The 24,100-nt window shown below is 40.4% G+C and overlaps 1 protein-coding gene across 1 annotated transcript in view; it reads right to left on the reverse strand.

Moving 5' to 3' along the window:
• Window positions 1–24,100, reverse strand: part of DOCK3 (dedicator of cytokinesis 3) — a 454,921-nt gene that overhangs the window by 50,493 nt on the left and 380,328 nt on the right. Inside the window, exons 29-34 of the mRNA XM_044676700.1 lie at window positions 20,600–20,704; window positions 18,113–18,139; window positions 17,899–17,994; window positions 9,460–9,520; window positions 8,803–8,896; window positions 3,888–4,036 (exon numbers count right to left, since the gene is read on the reverse strand). Of these exons, the coding sequence (XP_044532635.1) occupies window positions 3,888–4,036; window positions 8,803–8,896; window positions 9,460–9,520; window positions 17,899–17,994; window positions 18,113–18,139; window positions 20,600–20,704 (532 nt within the window). The remainder of the gene's footprint in view (window positions 1–3,887; window positions 4,037–8,802; window positions 8,897–9,459; window positions 9,521–17,898; window positions 17,995–18,112; window positions 18,140–20,599; window positions 20,705–24,100) is intronic.

A 24,100-nucleotide genomic window follows, 5' to 3' on the forward strand; every position in this document is an offset into this window, starting at 1 on the left:
CATAGAAATGTTAAAAATTCAGTAAATACTGAAGATAAGCTAAAAGAAGGAAAAGAACAGTTAATTGTTCTTGATGAATTCAAAACACTTGGCCCAAATGAACTACAACCTTGGATATTGAAGTAAGTGATGAATGTGATTGCTAAGCCATTTACAGTGACCCTTGAAAGATTGAAGATTCACAGAATTGGTGAAGGGAATTCTTTTTAAATGAGAAAGGAAAATGGAATCTGCTAACTTTGGCCAAATATTTGACTTTCCTTTCTGGGAAAATTCTAGAATATAAGCCATCAATTTGTAATTCTGTAAGAAAAATGACTGAACTACTATATCTTGGATCCAGTGATCCCTCTTTGGGTGCACATTCCATAGAAATCAAAGACCAAAATAAAGATCCAACCGAAACCAAAATGTTTATAGCAGTACTTGTAATGCAAAGCAGAGCAGAGCATTAACCATTATGATAGTAGCAAAGAACTGGAAATAATGTGGGTGTTCATTAATTGAAGAATGGCAGGAAAAGCTTTCCAACAATTGGAGGTAACCAGAATCAGAATAAGCTGCTCAAGGGTCAGTTAGTTCTCTAGCAATGGAGGTTTTCAGACAAAGACCAGCTGTACATTTGATGGGCTGGAATGGATGACCTCTGACATTCCTACAGTTCTGAAGTTCTATTATTCTTCACCTTCAATGAAAAGGACTATCTGGTTGCGTTTCTGGCCCAGTTTGTTAGTGCATGTGGAGAGAGTGACAAACATAAAGAATGGTTAGAAGAAGCCTGCAGAACTGGGTTGGAGAACAAAACCCTAGCAGTGAAATGATGGCTCCATAATTTGGACCTTGGCAGTTCTTATTTCATATAAAAAAAAGGGGATGTGAACATTGGCTTTTTCTGCTCCCTGACCAGATCCAAAGACTAAACTAACTCTTTTTCTCTCTTCCCCAAGTTGCAATGAGGTCAGGCACTTGACTCCTTCCCTTTCCCCAACTCAGAACTATGCCCTGTCACAATTCCCTTTTTATATTCTCTTGGCACTAAGTTTGAAGAGAAGATTGTCTTCAAGTCTCCTCAGCTTGTCCTGCTATGCTCACTTACTACCTCTAAGTCTAAATCTGGTTCTTAAAAAATGAACATACTTTCCAAATTCTAAGCATCATCTTGGTACTCCTCTGCTCTTTGAAGCATGCTTCCAGTTTAAACTTCATCTCTACAAATGACATAAGATGGAAATTTGTTTATTTAAAGCAAAAAAAAATTGGGAAGCTGATGGCTTGGAAAAGAAAGAATTGCTCCCTTCTGCCTGCTCTAAAGTCACAGAGGTGATAAGACTGGTGAGAAGTAGTGCTATGTTCTAGCAGTCTCCCCTCTCCCACCCCGCCGAGTATCCTCTTCCACAGATCAAGCCCTTGTTGGGCACCACCAACTCTGACTATACCTCCCTGGCATGCTCCTCTGCCTGAGTCCTCTTTCCTCTCAGGGATGCCTCTTTTTCAATAAGCTTCTTGCTTTTGTGGCATAAATATCTTGGCTTCAGAATCTGAATTAAAAGCTCCAAAGCCTTTTCCAGGGAAATTAGTTGGACTTATTTAATATCTATCTGATATCTAGTATCTAATAATATTATTATACTGTATTCTAATATTATAATTCCCAAGTATACTTTACAGTAGGAATTGATAAGGTGACCGTTCTGCATGGGTTATATAAATTATGTTGTATAAACACATATGAAGAGATTGTAAATCCATAATGGTAGCTAAATGATTTGTATTTGTTTGAAAACTCTGACCTCCTGAGTTCCCTAATGCAAAGCAGCTTTATAATTTATCCGGATTACTTCTTACTCTATTTTTTTCTTCCATTCTGCAATTTTATTAACACTCAGGCTGGCCATGATCCTCCTTCATGCGCTCTAAAAACTAAGCCGCTAAGATTTAAATTTGCTTATCTGCTTATTATTGGAGATTAAGGTAGGAAAAGATCCTATTAATACACACACACACACACACACACACAATCAGATTGGTCTGCAAATATAGTACTTCCCTCAATGATCTTTACTAATTGAAGGAAATGAGTCATTTATGTAGGTATTCACTAATGTGCTCACCCAGCTCACTTCTCACTGTGAATGAAATGGCCCACAAGAGTGTGCTTGAGGAGACTTTGGGACTGACTGGTTAGGAAGACCATCATGGAGACAAGGAGAAAGGTAGTCCCAGGAACCCCCTGTTCTCTGCACTGTGAACAGCAGAGGCACGGATGAGAGAGCACTAACGCCCTCTTTGGACTTACAGTTTGATGCTATCACCTGAGCCTTCTTTCTCCCAGTATAGATCATAACCTCGTCATGCTTTCTCAATCCTTGTTCACATTTTCCTATAACTTTGCCACAGAAGGCCTCTCTACTCCACTACAAGCGTTAAGCTTATCTAAAGATCAAAATAAAGTGGATGTCATCTGACTTTTGAGAAAGCTCTTGTGATTGAGCTGAAAGGTTATACTATATATACAATAACTTCCATCCCAATTTAAAGGATTTTTGTGAACACAGAGGAGTCTCCTACGTGATGGGAGCACCAAGAATTCGTCCTCTGTTTTCTAACATCTGTTCCGAAGCCATTCAAGTTTAAGATTTCCTTTTTCCCAGATGATGGTGTTCTTTAAAAAAAAAAATTTCCATTCGTTTTCGCCAAAGCCTCAAACCACTGCAGCTCTCTGGGTTGTCCTATTTCAATTTTACAAATATGCTTAAAGTTTAATAGGATGAGAACGTTTCCCAAAGGCATCTAGTAATCCCTTTATCCTATGGCCCACATCCAACCTGGCCATCTACAGAAATTCAAATTAGTAACACTCTCCTCCAAGTTCACTCAAAAGGAGAAATAGGACAAATAATAAAGCTACAAGCTTTCTTGGAGGCTGAACCTGCTAAATGCAGAGTCTTAATCCTAGCTAAGTGCATTTGATGGCACTAATAAACCAAATGAAGGAATATGACACCTGGCTGGGACAAAGGTCAGTTTGGGGACAAAGAGAATGCCGGTCAAGAAACAACATTAGTTTTTTTCCTCCTGCTCCTAAAATACATTAGTTTGGGTAGCCCACATTTACATTTACTCTGGTAGATTAGAAAACCAAATCATTTCTTCAAGGTGCCTCTAATAAATGTAAACATATAAATATAATAAACAAACACAACACAATAATGTATAATATAATATATCATAACAGAATAATATATAATAAGTAACATAATATAATATAAACATAATAAAGTGTTGAAACCTTTGTATAAAGAACATCGGCAATTATCAAAGTGATTAAATTCCTCTCTGGGGGTTGTGGCTCTCCTCCTCAAACCTGAACCTGATTCTGTCAGTCCTGGTTCCCCCTTACATTTCCTACACCAGGGCTAAATGTGCTGTCTATCAAGCCTATGCATGTGTAGCCATATATATGCTCTTACAAGTGCATAGATGCTCACATGGATGCATGATACACTCATTTGCACACACACATACACTCACTCTGTCTTTCTCTCACACACACACTCACACATGCACACTGTCTCTCTCATACACACTCACTCTCTGAACTCTTTCTCTCTCTCACACACACACTCTCTCACTCTCTCTCTCTCACACACACACTCTCTCTGTCTCTCTCTCTTTCTGTCTTTCTCTCTCTGTCTCTCTCTCTCTCTCACACACATACACACACACACGCATACACACTCCTCAACTGTGCCAAGAAACCACGAGTCATAGGAGAAGCCCTTTTCACAGACGCTCATGGTGGGAATCAGAGAAAATGGAGAGAAGTTTAGTGTTGGGGAGAGGGGAGAGCCTGTCCTTAGGGGAGTCATCTCGGGCACATTACATACCTTCCCTTTGTTGAAATAGTGAATGATCTTTCGGCACAAGCCCTCTTTTCGCTGCCATTCAGTTTGTGATGGGTAGTGGAGGAATTCCCGAAGTGGCCGGTCTTCCCACTGAAGCAATTCACAGTACAGAAGCAGAGTAAATGCAGCCTCTGTGAGAAGACAGCGCAGCGCACCTTCAACCAGGTAGCTCAAAATATCTTAATTTAGACATTCAAAATACATGTGAGCATTCTGGGCAAGGTTATAATCAGAAATATGCAATATAAGGAAAATGAATAAACTATTTAGAGTTAGGAAAACCCTATAATGCCACTTCCTTACATTTAAAGAGATCACAGGGGTGGGCATTTGCATGGCTCAGTGACTAGAGCCACAGCTCAGAGACAAGTGGTCCTGGTTCATATTTGGCCTCAGACATTTCCTAGCTGTGTGACCCTGGGCAAGTCACTTAATCCTCCATTGTCTAGTACTCTCTGCTCTTCTGCCTTGGAACTAATATATAGTATTGATTTTAAGATAGAATACATGTCAAAAAGTGGGCTTCTTGGGGAGGGGGAGAGGGAAGGGTGGGAGAAAACATGGATTACAAAATGTTAGAAAACAAATATTGAAAATTGTATTGACATAATCTGGAAAGAAAACCAATCAAAGACCACAGAATTTCAGATCTGGAAGTGACTCCAGCAATCATTTTGTCCAACCTATACCTGAAGAGGAATCTCCACTCTAACATATCTGATAGATGCTTATTTACCAAAGAGATACAGGGAGACGGGAGAAGAGAGACACAGAGAAAAGCTGGTTGGTCAGTTTGACCCATGATGACATGTCCTCAGTATGGCAGAACCAAAGGTTCAATCAAACTCATTTGTGATTTTCCCATCTGCTCTCACATCAACTGACAACAGATCTCTACAGTTTAAGCAGCAAAAACTATCTTAGACTTTTCACCCCTCCTAGACCTTTAGGTGACTAATGACGACAACAGACATAGCCTCACTATCTAGATTTTGTCACACTGTTCTCTCCTGTTGTCCTCCCACCTGTGTGACCACTCCTGATTAGTCCCCTTTGATGGACCATCATCCACGACCTATCCTTAATTATGTTGAGCTCATTTCTCTCCTCTCCATAATCTCTCTTGTTCTCATCAGCTCCCAAGGGTTCAATCATCATCTCTATACAGATGACTCTCAAAACTACAATTGAAATTTAATCTCTCTCCTGAGTTCTAGACTCTGCCATTTACCTGCATCAGAGTAATCAGTGGCTCCTTACTGCTGCTATATTAAAATCCAAATGCTTTAAAATTGGCATTTAAAGCCCCATGTAATCTTACTCCAGGCTACTTTTTACATTAAAAATTTTTTTTCCCAGATTACATGTTGATACATTTTTTAACATTCATTTTCTGACACTTTGCAATCCATGTTCTCTCTCCTTCCCTCCCCACTTCCCCACCTCACCAAGAAGTCTACTTTTTGACACCTACTTTCTACTCTTCATCTAAAATGTTCAAAAGTATTTTACTTTTCAGACAAACTGACCTACTTTCTGTTCTCCAAGCTCAGCATTTCACATCCATCTTTCTGCCTTGGTACATGCCTCGAATGCATTTCCTCTACTTAAAAAAAACCTGTACTTTTTGTCTTAGAATCATTACCAATGATCAGTTCTGAGGCAGAAGAGTGGTAAGGGCTAGACAAGTTAAGTGACTTGCTCAGGGTCACACAGTTAAGAAGTGTTTTAGGTAAGATTTGAATCCAGGACCTCCCATCTCCAGGTCTGGTTCTAAAAATCCTTAGCTTCCTTGAAGGTTCACAGCTCAGATTCCATCTTCTATGGGATGGACTTTTTTTCCTTATTCCCTTTATATATTAGTCCTTTCTCTTTCCTCAACTTACCTTATATTTATTTTTCTGTTTACATGGTCTATCCCTCTTTAGAGTATAATTTGCAAGAGGGAAGGCATTGATTTTCTTTTCCGTCCTATCCCCACTGACTGGCAGAATGCCTTATGGACTGCAAATGCTTAAAAATTGCTTGAATTGGATTAGACATCACTACTAAAACATCTAGCTGCTCATCTCCAGTATGTCTGAATGTGAGAGGAAAGATTATTCCCATTTGTTGTCAACAAATTAATCTGTGAAATGAAAGTTTACCTTTGAATTTTATAGCTTTGGCCTCTCCTTTGACTTCTTTGCCTAATTTGTTTGCACATCCTTTCTCTCCATCTTATCATCCTCTGACAGGATTTAATATGGATGGAGTATGTCATTAATTTTTACTGAGCCAGCCAATCCTTTAAAATCCCACACTCAGCCAATGCTACTGTTTTGGAAATTACCCTTTCTCCATCATCACTTTCATGTCCAAATAGTTTGGTTTTAAAAATGGCATCCAAATGAAGGGGTTTTAAGTGCCTGCCTATTGTGTGATTGGGCTTCCAGCCCAATGCTGGGAGTCCCCTGCTCCAAGTGGCCTGAGTTAACATTGATGCCCAGCACTGAGGCACTGTGCCATCTCACTGCGAGAAGAGAAAATTAGAGTTATTTAAAATAATGCCAGTGGAATGATGTGATCCCCCAAATTCTACGGGATGACTCATACCGAATTAGAGCTCCTGCTCAGGATTCTTATTAGTCAGTCTGACTAACTAATCCTTCCAGTTTCATTTGAACATTTTTAGTGAGTTTCTTCTTCTTGGCAAGATTCTCCAGCAGGCTTTTCAGGCTAGATTCAAATTTGCTTCTCCAAACTACATGCCATTCTTGTAGTTGCCCAACAATTTACCCTCAGAGGACCAGCTAAGATTCCCTTTTTTCCAGATCCCCATCTCTAAAGAAGCTTCCTGGCCAGGACGGCTCCTGTAACCCCTTTTTTCTCTATTGTTCTGCACTCAATTGGTGCTCTATACATGTCCTGAGGTCTTCTTAGGAGTGTCCATGTTGCCTCAGCTTTGTCCCATCCCTTGCATGGTCCTAGCATCTTTTATATAGCTCAGTCCATGCTGACCATTTTCCCCCTTTGAAGCAGAAGCTATAAATACCTCCTGTTATTGTCTTCTTCAAAGACTGTTAAAAAGTAGCTCACTTGACTGTCCTAAAAGCCTGGGAGGAAATGAAGGTTTTTAGGCTTCATTTCTGGTCAATTGCTCTTCTGTTCATGGAATGACACCCTAAAATGTATACAGCATCTCCTGACATCTGGAGGAAGACTAAGCAATGAAAGCCTTTGGTGGGACAACAAAATCATCTAAATTTTGGGGAGCAGATGTTATTTTTCCCTTTAGATTTGAGGTTAGAAATTAAAACATGTTGGTGAGACCTGAAAGATTAGAAATCAAACCATGTTGTCCTGTGCATGCAGCGATAGAGAACTATCTGGGCTTCAGGTTCCTCCTCTATAAAATGTGGAGATTGGACTAGAAAGCTTTTGAGGCTCTTTCCAGCTCTAGGAGCTCGATTCTAAGTCATAGTTATTGGCTGTTACTTCTCCTGGGAAGAAGGCAGTACAGTGATCAGTGGGTTAATGTGTGCTCACATTTGTAAATACACACACTTTCTCTTCTCTCTCAGCCTTGAATGAATATTCACCATGGACCAGCAATGCATCACATGCAAATTTTAAGAGAAGATCTCTGATTCAGATCTGGCCCCATTCAGGGCTGCCTGGAGATACTTAATTACATGGATGTTATGAGGCACTTTTAAATATTTTATATTTTGTTCCAGGGGAAAAAACTCTCCACAACCTTTCAGTAATTTTAAATTTTACAGAAAGACACAGGCTTGGCATTTCAGGAAGATGGGTAACACTCTGAACCATCAGATAAACACAAGGATTGTTTTGCTATTAAATGCCATTGGTATTTGGCCCTCATGAAAAGGGCAGAGATTATGCTTCAATGTTCAGTTATAGACTGTAATGAAAATTACAATAGGACAGCAATCTTGTTAAGCTCTCAGTGTTACTTTTGTTTTCCTTTCAGTTGTGATGGGAGAAATACCAAAAATGACTGCTCACAGAAGTTCAAATGTAGACTCACAGAACTTAGACATAAGATGAAACGATGGTGCTGTCAAATTATTGAGGATGTCCTTGTGAGTGGGGCAGCAGTAAAAGGAATAACATAGGCATCAAGAAACTGGGGTTTGGGGGGCAGCTGGGTGGGTGGCTCAGTGGATTGAGAGCCAGGCCTAGGGATGGGAGGTCTTAGGTTCAAATCTGGCCTCAGATACTTCCTAGCTGTGTGACCCTGGGCAAGTCACTTGACCCCCATTGCCTGGCCCTTACCGCACTTCTGCCTTGGAGCCAATACACAGTATTGATACTAAGACAGAAGGTAAGGGTTAAAAAAAAAAGAAACTGGGGTTTGGAGCAGCTGGGTGGCTCAGTGGAGAACTAGGTCTAGAGACAGGAGGTTTTGGGTTCAAATCTGGCCTCAGACACTACCAAGCTCTATGATCCTGGGCAAGCCACTTAACCTTAATTACCTAGCTCCTACCACTCTTCTGCCTTGGAATCTATTCCTAGTATTGATACTAAGACAGCAGGCAAGGGTTAAAAAAAAGAAGCTGGGGTTATAGAGGACAGGGTGATGGTTTCAGGATTCAGAAGTGTAAGTATGTAGTTCTATTTTCGTTTTATCTCTAACATACTATACTAACTCTTCCCCCTCCCCAAATTCGAGCTTATGAACACACGTTATATGGCTGGGATATACCAAGAAGGAGACGAGAAGAGTGTGAGGAAGGGACACATTGGTTCTTTTACTGCCTTTCTGGCAGCTGAAATTCATGGGGATTAAATTTCTTTTTTTTATTCTGCTCTGTCTTCAATTTTTGGGTCTTTCAGTTAGAGTGCTTCATGTATTTTTCCACTAGTGTTGCTAGAGGTAACCAATACTCACCAGTATAGTTTTCAGCCTGTAAATGCATGTCACATAGCTTGTGGATATATCGGATGTACATTTCCTCTTTATTGATTTCAGATTTGTAAAAGTTCTGTAAAAGTAAGATAAAATTCATGTTAAGAAGGGCATGAGAATTCTGAGACAGGTTGCCCATTCCTGAATGCACTTCTGTGCCCAGTGTAGCCAACCAAGGGGAGTACTGGGGGTGTATAAGGAGAAGAAGAAGGAGGAGGAGGAGGAGAAGAAGAAGAGGAAGAAGAAGTAGAAGTAGAAGAAGAAGAAGAAGAAGAAGAAGAAGAAGAAGAGGAGGAGGAGGAGGAGAGGGGAAGGAATACAGCTTTCACATGAAATGTTGATTTCCTGTCAAGGAAAAAAATGATCAGAGAAAATATTCCTTTGCTAATGGCCCTTTGGAGCAGAGCTGGGCTGACAATTCCTTGACCTCAGGTGGAAGCCATTCTACTCATCTTTATTGATAAGAATGTGCAGAGAAAAATGTTGCCTTTTTTGACACCTTTGTTTTTAAGATGAACAGAAAATATTTTGTTTTTTTTTCCTCCCAAAATTATGATTATTACATGTTATGGGGAATCAGAGAGAAAGAAATCTAAGGAAACTAGACCAGACATTGGGGAGAAATCTTTATCTACTTGCCATCAAATTAACTGTGCAGCCAATCTTCTTATTCTCAGTTTCATCTCCTTTCATGCAGTCCCTAGAAAGGAAAACTCAGGTGAGATTTTTGCAGTAATATGATGCATCTGAACCAAAAGACAGGCCTTAATCATCACCTGATACCAAATGATGACTCGACCACTAATATAAGCTACACTATAGGCAGACTGTAAAGCCCATAGCACTGCCTTGGCAACCAGATCTTGGTCATTTCTAGGCTTCCCAGACCCCTGGGCAACTGCCCCTTTATTGCTTATCTTGAAATAGTTCTAAACCCCAAAACCCCACATTGTTAAGGGGTTATTGGTCTGAGCTGTAACCTTGAAGGCTAAAATTCTTGAGTTATATACAGAAAGAACTCTCAATTAAAAGGATTGCTGACAATTGGTTCTTCTCTTTACCCGGCTCAGCTTGGGCCAGGGTTGGGACTATCAATTCCATTCGAGTGATGTTCTCACCACTCTTGCAATGACTCAGAAAACATGGCAGCCTCCCAGGAAGAAATCCTTCTGTGGGAGAAGAGCAAGTAGAAAAAAAAAGCTTGACTTTAGGGACTTAACACTATGTGTCTTGGAACCAAAGAGGTATACTGAATAACGATTTTGTATCAATCTTGGGCACAGTATGGGAGAGCATTTTTATATGGAACCCAGAGCAGAGCAACATAACTCTTGCTATCCAAAGTACAACTGGAGATCTTCCAGCTGAGGCTTGGCATCACAGTGTCCTGGCACAAACCGTAACCAAACACGATAAACTTACAAACAAGATGAGGTCCTCTCCACACCATGTCTGGCAGTTGCTTGCCACAGAATCAGAGAATCTCATACGTGGATGGGTTTTCAGAGGACATTTAGTTCAACCCATGCCTGAACAAGATTATCTCCTCTGACATACTCAGTAAATAGTGGTCCAACTTTTGCTACCTTGAAGGGAAGGGAACTCAACAGGAAAATCGATTTCACTTTGAACTGCTCAGAATGTTTGATTTTTTCCTTTTGTTTGAGCCTAAATTGGTTTCCTCACTACTTCTACCATTGTTCTGCTTTCTGTTCCTGGTCATTATTTCACCTTCTGCTCTCTCCCTTGTTCTGCCTTCTAGAGTCAAGCAGGAAGAGTCTAAATTTCTCTTCGACATGGGAACCCTACAAATGCCTCTGGACAGTTGTCATGCCCTCCCTAAGCCTCCCCTTTTCTAGGTCTATCAGCCGGTCCTCAAATGGCATGGGCGCAAGGATCCTTTGGCATTCTGGATGCTTGTTGGGATCTTTACCAAATGCAGCACCTAGAGCTCCACGAAAACTCCAGATATCTGACTGGTGTTGAGTCTAGTGGGCCTGGCTAACGCCTTTCTAATTCGGGACAAGAGGCCCCTCTTCACGCAGCTCCAATTATATTAGCTTGTTTGGCTGCTGTTCAAACTGCTGAATCGCCTTGAGCTGGGTAAAAGTAAAAAGTAAAAGTAAAAAAGTTTTTCAGACAAATTGTGGCCTAGACACATCTTCTCATCTTGTGAAGTGACTGCTGTTGAAATCGAGTGCAAGACTTTCTATGCACGATTATTGAATTTCATCTCATTCTAAGATTAAGTCCAATACTCTTGCTAGTCAAGATGTTTTTGGATTCTGTCATTTAATGTGTTAATCATCTCCCTGCCACCCTCCCACCCCCAGCCCCTCATGGGCTTTGCGCCTACAAATTTGATAAGCGGGCCGTTTATGTTGTTATCATTGGTAAAAATGTTAAATGGCACAGACTCAGGCACAGATCCCTGAGGCCCTTTACCAGAGACTATCTTCAAAGTAAATGCTGACAAAAATGATCTATTAATAATTATTCTCTGATTCTAGTCACTCAATCAGTTTTAAGTCTATCAAACTTTACTATGTATACATTTCTCCAGAAGAATGGCACAATCGGGTCAGCTAGATAACACAGTGGATATAGTCCAAATCTGGAGTCGGGGGGATCTAGGTTTGAATCTGGCCCTAGATATTTCCTAGTTGTGTGACCCTGGGCAAGTCACTTAACTCTAATTACCTAGCCTTTGCTGCTCTTCTGACTTAGAGATGGTACTTAGACAGAAAGTAAGGGTTTTTAAAAAAAGAATGTTAGAATAAAAAAGAAGGAAAGAAAAAAGAATAACATAGGTTGGTCAAAGGCTTTGTTAAAATCTAGGTAAACGAAATCTATAACATTTTTCTGACCAATATTTAGCATCTTGATATGCTGCCTTCAGAGTCACTTTGCACAGGACTCCTGTATTGACCAGAATTCACTAGGCTCCACAGGGTAACAAGCTCTAAGTCTGTCTTCTTTCAATCTAGGCTGATCTATCTTCAGCAAGAGACACCTGCTGACATGGTGCAGCGTTTGCTGGTTTTGACATAGAGGGCAAAGGAAAGAACAGAAAGAGATAATTCCTAAGGAGAAAGTATTGTATATCCTCAGGAGAGGAAGGAACTGGCAAAATTAGAGAGCTAATCTTTTGTGTAGGACAACCTCTTGTGTTGGCACCAAACACCTCTTAATTCCTCCAAGTATCTATGACAGCCTTCACACACTGGAAGTGGCTACTGGTCAGGTCATCTCTACTCCAGATGGTTGGGAATGAAGGTGAATGTGACCTTTCTTGAAGGATTCAGCAAGAGATATGGCCATTGTGATAATCACCTGGGATAGATTTTGGTACAAGTAGCTAGCCCATCATTATTTAAGGTGTGATGACCAAGGGTATGCAAGACCCAGGCCTTTATGCTTATCCTTCCTCAGATTAACTTCTCTTTGGCTACTCTCTGGGAAAGAGATGATTATAGCTCTCTCTGTATTTATTTATTATTTGGTACTTTAGGAGAAGTTCTGGTGAAAGATTATAGTTTTGGGCAAAATGAAGTTTGAGAATCATAGGTAGCTATCATGGCTGCCAAGAAAAGAATAGCTACAGTTTAGAAAAGGAGATGGTTTAGGGTTTGGTCATTTAACATTTTTGTTGTTATTCACTTCTTTCATTTGGGTCTGATTCTTCATGACCCCTTGTGGAGATTTCTTGGCAAAGATACTGGAGTGGTTTGCCATTTTCTTCTTCAACTCATTTTACAGAAGAGGAAACTGAGGCAAACGGGATTAAGTGACTACCCCAAGGTCACACAGCTAGGAAGTGCCTTTTGCCAGATTTGAACTCAGGAAGATGAGTCTTCTTGCCACAGGCCTGACACTTTATCCATGTGCCACCTAATTACATTAGGCATGCCATTTAATTGCCCCTACTCACTGGCTTTTTATGAAGTAGTTGTCTAACTCTGCCCCCTGCCCTCCTAGAATGATTTTAAATGAAAAAAGAAGAAGTTCTCTGAGGTCAAACTTTTCTGAAGAAACATATTAGAAATATTCCAGATACTATTTCTAAGTATGTTTCCATACCGAGCTGCCTTGTAGGTGCTATTTTGTGGTTATAAACAAACACGTTTCAGTGACCATAGGACAATTCATCTCTAAGTATCCTCCCCCCTCCCCAGGCCTCACTGACCCCAGGGATGATTTAATCATTCTTCAGCTATCACCTCAATCAGGTAAGACTGTCCATGTCTACACAGTACTCTCATTTGCACTGACCACACCAAGAAAACATCATACCTTTACTTTTTACATTATGTCTTTTGAACATGGGAGCATAAGAATCAGATAGCACCAGTCCTCTGTTGACAAAAGACAGCCTATGTGCAGCCCCCAAGTACTCTTCTCTGGAGTGATTGGGGAGCCATCCAGTTTTTCCTTTTTTCAGACTCGGTGCAAAAAGCCCATAGCCCACATCCCATGGGAAGAACAGCAAGAGTACCTGGCCATCAGTGGACTCTATTTTCTGGAAATAATTTGGCATTTCCATCAGGTATTATCTTCCATTTGACCATAATCAGACTTTTTCATATTGGATGGTTCAACTGAAAAATATATCCTTAATAAGGTGGTTTCCCCAAAGGGCTTGTTTACCATGTCTGTGAATAGCCAAGTAGCACCTATGTTTCCTATCTGATGCATTTCAATTTTCCCTCTTATTAGTTATACCTAATGTTCCATCAAGAACATCAAAAAATAAGTTTCCAGGCTTAACGACAAAAAAAGAGAAACTGTTTTAACAGCCTCTAAATTTTACAAAGCTACCCCCTTTACTGCAGAGTGTTTTCTGAGGAAAATGTGACAACTTTCTGTGCAAGCCTTAAATGTGCTCTATTCTTAGTCTGAAGTGGGTTAGGTATGATTCCCCCCACCCCCAATTTAGTTTTTTTAACGAACAAAAATCCATTTTCTATCCCTTTTATTTTCCCCCATTCCCCATCTCCAATATTGGAAAAAGAAAAAAGGAAATCTTTGAAACAAATATGCATAGTTAAGCAAAACAGATCCCAGCATTGGCCTTGATCAAAAATATATATTTTACTTGGTATCCCGAGTCCCTCACCTCTCTGTCAAGAGATGAGTCCCTCATGAGTGATGGTTAGCTGTTGTCTTATACAGAGATCTAGGGTTCAAGTGCCTGGGACACTTGAACTTTTTTGGGCCCTGGTTTTGTGATTCATGAAGTAGGGCCATGCCCTATTAGCCAGTCACTCACTTGATGTACAGTTGCAAAGATGAATGTGCTAAAGTACTTTCAGATCCTTCAGAAAAATATGTATTTTTATAAGATCAAAATAAGATTTTTAAAAAATAAAACCAAAAACCTCTGCTTCTCATTAGGCTGTAATCTGGACTCTTCCATCTTGCCCTGAAAATTCTTCATCCTGCAAGATCACTTTAGCCTCGTAGTTCATAACTCAAAGTCCCTTCAGATCCAGCAGCCCCTCTTTCTGAAGGGATGGCTCCTCCTAGGACCTTCATTTAAGGAGGGCACCCAGGCTACCTATCTCTTCATTCTTACCAGGCTGAAAGATGGATGTCAGACTCTTCAACCCAGGTGCCTCCCAACCCCTCTCAACTCTCACAGTTTTATGTGTTGTTGTCCCCCAGTAGAATGTAAGCTTCTTCTCCCATTAGAATAGAAACTCCTTGAAGGCAGGGACTAGCTTTCTTTGTGCCTAAATTTGTATTTTCAGTCCTTAGCACATACCACAGACTTGCTAACAGACTTTTGAATACGGTGCTCAGAAGTTTTTGTTGTAGTTTATAATTAAGGTCTAACATCCTTCCTTTGCAATTCCCTCATAGCTTTTATGCCCAGAGTTATGGAAAACAGCCATGTCTTTCGGGTACTATGTTTTCACCTTTTGGCCTGTCCTCTTTTTAATACACACTGCTTGAACTGAATTGCTTATGGAATTGTTTACACAGTTTTCTGCATCGTGTCCCTGGTGACAGAAAGCCAACCCTGCTCCAAGCCCACATTCCTAGGGAGACAGACAGTAGTGACAGACACTTTGGTTCTCACTTCAAACATTTGACACAGCAGGAGCAGGAGAGGCAGGGAACTGCGAAGTGATGAAGAAACAAATGAGCAAACTTGGAAAAATGGCCTTGAGAAGCTTTCGTCTGGCTGAAAGGCAACCTGTCCCATTCTTCAGTAAGTCTATTCAGCACCAAACCATAGATGCCGTGTCCATGCCAAGGTTCACGGGGAGACCAAGGCTCCACCACTTGTTCTTCATTCTCCCTTCTAGACGACTGCTCGCCACCACTGGTCAATGAGGCCTCCCTTTTGAGGGACACTTCTGTCTTTAAGCTCATTCTTCTTCCTCTCATAGGAGTTTAGTACCTGTCTCAAAGTCTTCTTGGCCTCGAATGCTCCCCTTGTATTTGGGCATTTTAATATTCTGTTTAATGTCTCTGTGAGCACCAGTTCATCAGTCTCCTCAACTCCCTTGACTGATATTTGCATTTCATTTCATCTACCCCTAACATGGGCATATCTTTGATCACATCATTACCCACAACTGTCTTAGCTCTACAATCTTGAATTCCAAAATTCCCATCTCTAATTAACAGTATATGCTGCAGCCATAGTCCAGCCTCCTTCTGAGAGAAGAACAACATACTTTACTATCAGTCCTCTAAAGTCAAGATTGGTCATTGCATTGATCAAAGTTCTGATGTCTTTCAATGCTCTTTTCTTTTATGTTATTTTGGTTCTGCCTTCTTCACTCATTAGTACATACAAGTCTTCCAAGTATTATTCTAATAATTCAGAGAAATATTCACATTCATAATTTCTTGTAGTATAATAATATTCCAATACATTCTCATCCCACAATTTGTTCACTTATTCCTCAACTGATAGTCACATCCATTTTGCTTCTAATTCTTTGCTACCACAAAAAAAGCACTGCTATAAATATATATGCATATATATACACACATATATTTTATAAACCCTTACCTTCTGTCTTGGAATTAATACTGTGTATTGGTTCCAAGGTAGAAGAGAGGTAAGGGCTAGGCAATAGGGGTCAAGTGACTTGCCCAGGGTCACACAGCTAGGAAGTTTCTGAGGCCAGACTTGAACCTAGGACCTTCTGTCTCTAGACCTGGCTCTCAATCCACTGAGCCACCCAGCTGCCCCCTGCTATAAATATTTTGCATGTATAGGACCTTTCCTTTTGTCCTTGATTTCCATGGGATATATGCCCATTTATAGTATCACTGGGTCAAAATACCATAGGATAGTGACGTGTCAGGTTTACCTTGTTTTTTAGGTTGGTTGGACCAATTTACAGTTCCACCAAAAGTGTTCCTATCTTCCCATGGTAGATGGTAGATCTGCATCTTTTATCATTTTCGCCAATCTGCTGGCTGTGAGGTGAAACCTTAATACTTTAAAATAATTTGCATCTCTCTGATTCAATTAATGATCTAGAGCATTCCTTCATATGGCTGTTAGGCATTTTCATTTTTTTTGGAAAATGACTGTTTTGAAGCAGGTATCGATTGGGGAATGACTTAATCTTATGTGCTTGTATCAATTCCCTGTCTTTGTGTATAACAGTCCTTTGTCATATTTATGGTGAAGATTTTCCCCCCAATCCACAGCTTTTTTCTTATTCTAGTTGTATTTTGTTCTTGTAAAAGCTTTTAATTGTTTATATACACTGATCTGAGTACATGTCACATTTGTCCAATAGAATGTAAGCTCCTTGAGGGCAAGGATTGTGTTTTTTCCCCCTTGCTTGTTTCCTTACCTCACAGCATAGTACCTTAATAAATATTTGTCATCTTGAACTGAAGAGACCAGTTTAGCCCTAAACACTCTGCACCTGCTTGAATTATCACGGCATTTCCCACTTTTGCAATCATCACAGGCTGTGTGAGTTGCCTCTTTGTTTCCTGAGACCACTTGTTGAGAAATGCTCCCCTCTGCTTTTGCATATGTCAGCAGTAGAGAGGCAGCAACTGTTACTCAGGGGATGGATTTTTATCTCTATTGCTCATCTTTAGCAAGCAATGTCCTCTTCTTGAGCCTCCCCAAGGTTCCCTTTCCCACCACCTGAGCACTGCTGAGACAGTAATTAAGGCAGCAATTGGGGCTTTGTCAACACTTAGGAGTCATTTCATAAAGTCTTGTTTGCTATGAGTGAGAAGTTAGAGATTTCAGGAAAAACACCACCACCATGTGGAGGTCCAGAACCGATGTGAAGAAGTAAGATAATTAACTCCACAAAGCAAGGAGTCACTAATAAGACTGAATGGAACGTGGGGCATCTAGGTAGCACAGTGAATAGAGTGTTAAGTCTAGAGATGGGCGGACCTGGGTTCAAATGTGACCTCAGATACTTCCTAGCTGTGTGACCCTGGGCAAGTCACTTAACTCCAGTTGCCCAGCCCTTACCACTCTTCTGACTTAGAACCAATTTGAAGACAGGGTAAGGATGATTCCCCCCCACCAAAAGACAATGGAATTCGAGTTCTTTGTTCTGACCCATGACTTTGCACTAGATAATATTCCTCTACCTATTTATATTCCCAAAGCAACGATGAACTCACGAACTTAGGAAACGTGTATAATTTGTCTTCTGTCCCTAGGCCTATTTGACTCTGCTCTCTTTTTCTTTTTCCTCCTTTCCTTCTTCTTTTTCCTCACTTTCCTCCCCTACTCTAGTTATTTATTTTACAAAGAGTCAGATAATCAACATTCTAGCCCATAAAAAATTCCACCTTCCATGATTTCCACAGAATCACCATTCATTCTTTTTATCTAGGACACCACTGCACGAAGATCACATGAAGTGTCGGTAGACCTAAGGGGATTATTCTAGTCATCCCTGGCTCTGAATTATCCTGGAAAGAATTAGTTTTGTGAGCCAGCAACAGAATTCTGATTGGTGATGTCAGTAATGGATGAGGACAGTTGTCTCTCTGAAAGGCATTCGCCATCACTTTAAAGGTCATGAGATGTTAGCACAGAATGGTCAGATTTGTGCCCGAGAGGAGTACCTGTAGTCAAGGAGACGCTCCATGAGACGAGTGACAGAAGTGACAAATGAAATGCCTGTTTCTCTCCAGGTTTCCTGTTCAATTTTCTCTAGTAGACTGTTGGTGAGAGAAGGACAACTCATGAGACTTCACTCCATACAACTGTAAAGCTGCAGAGAGACAATGGGAGCTCCCGTCTCTTGGAGACAGCAGACTCACCAAATTGAAGCCTTACCTTGGGTAGGGCCCAAACAGCTGAGTTCTATTCCACGCAGCAGGAAGCAAAGACAAGGAGGTTACTAAGCTGATAGCAAAGAATGAAGATCCCCTGTCCTCTCCCACTGCCCCATAAAAAGTACTCAGGAAAAGAGTGGTCCCCTAAAACTGATAGGCACTGAGCCCACGTTGACAGCATGGATCTGAGCAGTAGAAACAGGGAGAGACTCAGAGACAAAAACAGGGAGTGCGAGAGAGGAAAGAGAAAGAGACTAATGGAGAAAGATGGAGAAGAAAAAGGGAGAAGAAAAAGAGAGAAGGAAGGCAGGAGGGAAATAGAGGAGAAAGAGAGAGACAGAGTGAGAGGGAGAAAAAGAAAGAAAGAAAAGGAGAGAGGTGATAAGTGAGAGGCAGAGGGAAGGGAAAGAAAAATGGAGATGAAGAAGAAAGTGAAGATTAGGGGGAGAGAGGGAGAGTTCAAGAAGGAGGAGGAAGGGAGAGGGAGAAATAGGAGGAAGGTGGGAGAAGGGGGAAAAAGAGAGGGGAGAGAAGGAAGAGAGAAAGATGGAAGAAAGAGAGAGAATGAGAGGACACAGCTAGATATAGTCAGACATCCCAAGTTAATATTGGCACTACTTCACAAAAACCATTCTGAGAAGTTCCAAATTCCCCTGCAGCCTGGAGAACCAAGTAAGAAGGTACTAGGGAGAGGTTTATCTCAGTAGCAGCCTCTGACAGTGGGTAGGCCAAAGGCTGAGAATCCTTTTCTCATTTTGCTGGAAATGACAAAATCACTCCTTTAATCAGATATTTTAGGATCTTGTCAGGAATCCAAATCCTCTCTGTAGTAATCTTTACAAATCATTATTAATTCTCTAATCTTTGAATGAATTACTGTCATTATATTATTTATTCAATTAACAATTTGGGAAATTAAGTACATTTATGAAAGATAGCAAGGAAAATTGGCTAGAAAACTGGCCTCAGAATCAGAAAGACTCTATTTGAGTTCTGCCTCTGACACCTGCAGACTATATGACCTTGGCCAAGTCATTTAACCCCATAGGGTTCCAGAAAATTCTTAGACTATCAATTTCAGGGCAGGTGCTGATCTTCACTGGCAAGTTACATTGCCTATGCCACTGAAATCACAGGTCTCCTCCAAAAAATAATACTGAAAATTTTGCAAGTTTGTTTCTTTAGCAAGAGGCTTTCTGGCTTGTAATTAAAATACCACTTAAATAAAGAAAACCTTCAAGTGTGAAACTACTGGTGAGATGAAAAGGGCTTTTGTTGCTATAATTGTTTTCTATTTCTCATTCTTTGGCATAATAAAAACAATATCATTTATCTTTAAGTGGGAGGTCTACGGGAAATAAAATCTGGTCTTCTTTCCTAGTGTATTACCTGGTATGATGTTTCCTATTACAGCATTGAGACCAATGACAAAGTCAGAGTTAGGAGGGAGAACCTTAGAAATCATGGAGTCTGATCACCTTTTACATTTTACAGATCATGAAACTTGAGGTTCAGAGAGGCTGAAAGGATTTGCCCAAAGACTTGAGTTTAAACAATGAATTAGTGGCACAGCTTGGGCTAGAGACCAAATTTCCTGACTCCAGAAGTCCAGGGCTCATTCCTTTTTTTTAACCCTCATCTTAGAATTAATACTGTGTGTTGAGTCTAAGACAGAAGAGTGCTAAGGGCTAGGCAATGGGGGTTAAGTGACTTGCCCAGGGTCACACAGCTAGGAAGTATCTGAGGCCAGATTTGAACCGAGGACCTCCCATCTCTAGGTTTGGCTCTCAATCCACTGAGCTACTTAGCTACCCCACAGGGCTCATTCTTTAAAAAAATTTTTATTCAATTATAAAAGATTTATTTTTTTCTTCTTCCACTATTCCCCTTTCTGACCTTGCCCCCCAAAAGGAAATCCTAGTAAAATATGTGCAGTCATATTTCTTGGCCATATTCAAAAATGTGAGTCTCTTTCTGGTCATTTGGCCCATTCTAGTGACCAGAAGATGATCATTGTCTAGCAGCAGAAGTTCCTCACGACCTGCCAGAAAGATCTAACTCCTTAGATGATTTGAAGATCTAAGCTGATCTCTCAAAGAGGACAATAGTACCAAAATGACCAGGAGAGGGAAGAATCCCTTTCTTTTTGTGATGAAGAGTCCTTTTTATGATAAATAATAGACAAAACATTGAGCTGGTTAATTCTTAGGAAACAAATACCAAATTAATGTAAGTGACATATTAGGAAATATAACTAGGCTATTAAGATGAAATAACAATTCGTCCTGTATTAATGTGACCTGTTAAACCTATTATGTAAATACCCAATTGCCTGAATGTCCAGATGCCTCTCTTGTCTCAGAGGGAGGCTAGTTCTGGAGTCTCTACCTTTCCTGAGGAGAAACTACTGTTTTCTGAGTACTTTAGACTGGAGATGCTGAGAATGACCCTGGCCCCACAAGGGTACCGAGGGCTTGACATGGCTTACAGTAGGCTGAAGAGCTCCCTGTAGTTCTCATCTCCTTTCCCTTCTGAGACCAAGCTATCCAGCTTATCGATTAGCTCAGCTTCCACCTGGAGAAAAGAAGAGATTCTTAGCGAGAGCACAATGGGGAAAAAAATTCAACTACCACAACGGGGGCAACTGTTACGCCTGCCTTTTGTTTTCTTCCTGGTGTCTTTCTCATTTCAAACAAACTCCAGTTGAGCCAGACTATTCCACAACACAGATCCCATGGCCCTGAGTCTAGAACACCAGCTGGCCCATTAATTTCAATGAAAGAGGAGACCCAGAGGTCTCAGTTATCCTTTCCCTGAATCGAGGTGAAAAACAAGCCTACCCTGGTGAGAAAGGCATTTTAGTTTTCCAAGCAGGCTTTGTTAAGCTGTTTTCTTTCATTTGCAACAATATCCATATACTGTCTTTGTGTGAAAAAATAATTTGGTTAGAACCTTATCCTCTTTTACCAGCCAGTCACAAAGGAGAGCTCACTGGGAGATTAATCCACAGTATAATTGCTGACATTAGTCTGTTGTGATTATATGAATGAAGAAGGGAATAAGAGGGCCATGGAACTTCCTATTCAGCAATTCACCTTGAAGAACACTTCACAAAGTAGATACACACTGGGATCTAAAGTCTTTTGTGCCAATGCTATTTACAAGTCAATTGGAGGTGCTGAATTTTTATCCAAATTCTAAAAAATGAGGTGCCATAGCTCTTCTGCTCACAAATGATTTCTTTCAAGGACATTCTACAGTGCACAGTAACTCTGTTTATCAGCCTTGTGCCACACTGAAATTGAGAGGGGGTTAGATGTAGATGATATAAATACTAAATCAAATACTATGAAAAACAAAAATCTTTCATATCTTGGGGTTATCGTTGACTCTTCTCTTTTGCTCTCTCCCGATTTATCATGATTTGCTACAGTTTACTGATGAATCTGCTTCGATAATGACATCCTTCACATCTGTCCCTTTTGCTCACATCCCACTGCTACTCCTCTAGTACAAATCCTCACTCCACTTGGCTCCTCATCCTCACGCCGGATTACTGTGGTAACCTTTTACCCGGCCTTCTTGTCTTTATTCTTCATTTCTTCCAATTTTTTCTTTTGCATTTTGGCATCCCTCTCCAAACTCCAAAGCCCCAACCTCTCCTTGGTCTCAACAATTACTGTATCTATAAAGCAAACTTCAAATTTCCCACTCTAGCATTCAAGTGCTCCGATAATCTGGTATCATCCTCCTTTCCCAGCTTTAGCTCACGGGCATATGAATTCCGCACGTTCTCTCCAACCAGACTGGACTGCTTCCTCACTGCCTTTTGCTTGTGCTATTCCCTATCCCAGGAATACCCACCTCTCCTCTTGTAACTGAACTTCTGTCTAATAGCGTTCAAAGCTCAACGCAAAGGGCTATCTTATTTCCTGATTTAAACCCTTCCCTTCTGGCTTAGAATAAATACTAAGTGTCAGTCCTAATGCAGAAGAGTGACTTGCTGAGGGTCACACAGCTAGAAAGTGTCTGAGGCCAGACTTGAATCTGACACCTCCAATCTCCGGGACTGGCTCTCTATCTACAGAGCCATCTAGCTGTCCTTCTCCCCCCTTTTCTTTCTTTTCTTTCAGGTCTTATGAAACATAAAAACCAATCCTTTAATGCATGTATAATGCATTCTGTATTATAATTATGTGTTTTTATCATGTCTTCAAGACTTATATCCGAGTGGTGTCAAACTCAAATAGAAATGGGGGCCACTAATCTATAGACAAGGATCCCAACATAAGCCTGTTGGCTTACTTGTGTTTTTTTTAAACCCTTGCCTTCTGTCTTAGTATCCATTCTAAGATAGGAGAGTGGCAAGGGCTAGGCAATTGGGGTTAAGTGACTTGCCCAGGGTCACATAGCTTGGAAGTGTCTGAGGTTGGATTTGAACTTTGGTCCTCCTAACTCCAGGCCTGGTGCTCTATCCACTGAGCCACCTAGCTGCCCCCTGTCCACTAAATCTTAAAAACTTAGAGGAAGGCCTCTATCATGTAGAGCATATTTAAGAGGATAAGGATAAGAAGTGCAAGGGATACAAAAATATAGTTGCGTTACCATATGTACCCCCGAGGAAAACATGGATCCTTTAATATACTGAAATATTCAGATAGACAAAAATGGCATGAATGCATTTCCTAAAAAAAAAACAACTAAAGGAATATCTTTTACACTTTATAACGTGCTTCTCCAAGAAACACAAGGGAAAAACGAGAAACAGATATAATGAATCTGAGATTATGCACAAAGCAGAAAGATATTCTAAAGTCCTTTAAATAGGAAACTGAATAGATGACATCTACTCCAAACCTTAACTACTTGAATGTAAGAAAATTCACAGAATATCAGAGCTGGAAGGGACCCTAGAGATCATCTCACTTTCAATTTATAAAGGAGGAAACTGGTCACCATGGCAGGGAGTTAGCTGACTTGGTCAAGATCATACAACTACTTAACAACAAAGCTGAGACTGTGCCACTGATTCCCAATCAAGAATTCTTCTCCCTATACAAATTCTAGCAGTAGGTTTTGTGGATTTCAAGTGAGTGGTAAAGAACAAGGACTGAAGATGACTTTTAACAGTCTAACTTTAAGAAGAGATTTAGTTCTGTTTATAACAAAGGAAACTGCTTTTTTCCTTACTATATAGATTGACCATTTTTTTAAGAGCAGCGAGGGAGGATGGACCTTTTGAAGAGATTTCTTTGGGTCCATTTGTACAGTCGGGCCTGGAACAATGACTGGTGAGAGTGCTACGGTAGGATGAGAAGATTTAGATATAAACAATGACATATTTGCCAAGTTAGGGGGAAATATTAGACTAATTCACTTTTACATGAAATGAGGGAGATATTTTTGAGAGAAGTCTAGAATTACAAAGAAGGAAAAACTAAAGTCCTACATCTCCAAAGCAAATGTATCTAAGCTAAATGAAAAAGGAATCTATTCAAATAGGTCACGTTATAATTTGCAATATCGACTAGTGAAAGTTTATAGCAATGGCTTCTATTCTGATCATCAGGAGAACCAACATTCCTGAGGTGAGATCCTGTTTTCCCCATTTATTTTCTAAATATTCCCTAAAACCAATGTGTTTTCTATCCCAGAGGCTCTTGCTCATATGCCCAGGCAAGGTTTTCTAACCACCAGAATTGCAAGCATAATTTGAAAAATCAAGCTGTGTTTGGTTTGCAGAACATGTTCTGTTTGCAATTGTTTTTTATGTAGGAAGAACTCAGAGGGTCATTCTGCTGCAGAATGAACTCTAGCTTAAACTGCTTTGCTCTGCAGTACTGACTATGACAGAATATAATAGTTCAGCATTGGAATTTACATATAGTAGGAGCTCAGTAGAGATCTGTTGAATTGAAAAATGTTTGATGACCCTGATATTCTCTCTCTCTCTCTCTCTCTCTCTCTCTCTCTCTCTCTCTCTCTCTCT

Source organism: Gracilinanus agilis, chromosome 1, assembly GCF_016433145.1.
Source record: "Gracilinanus agilis isolate LMUSP501 chromosome 1, AgileGrace, whole genome shotgun sequence".
NCBI classification, from domain to species: Eukaryota; Metazoa; Chordata; class Mammalia; order Didelphimorphia; family Didelphidae; genus Gracilinanus; species Gracilinanus agilis.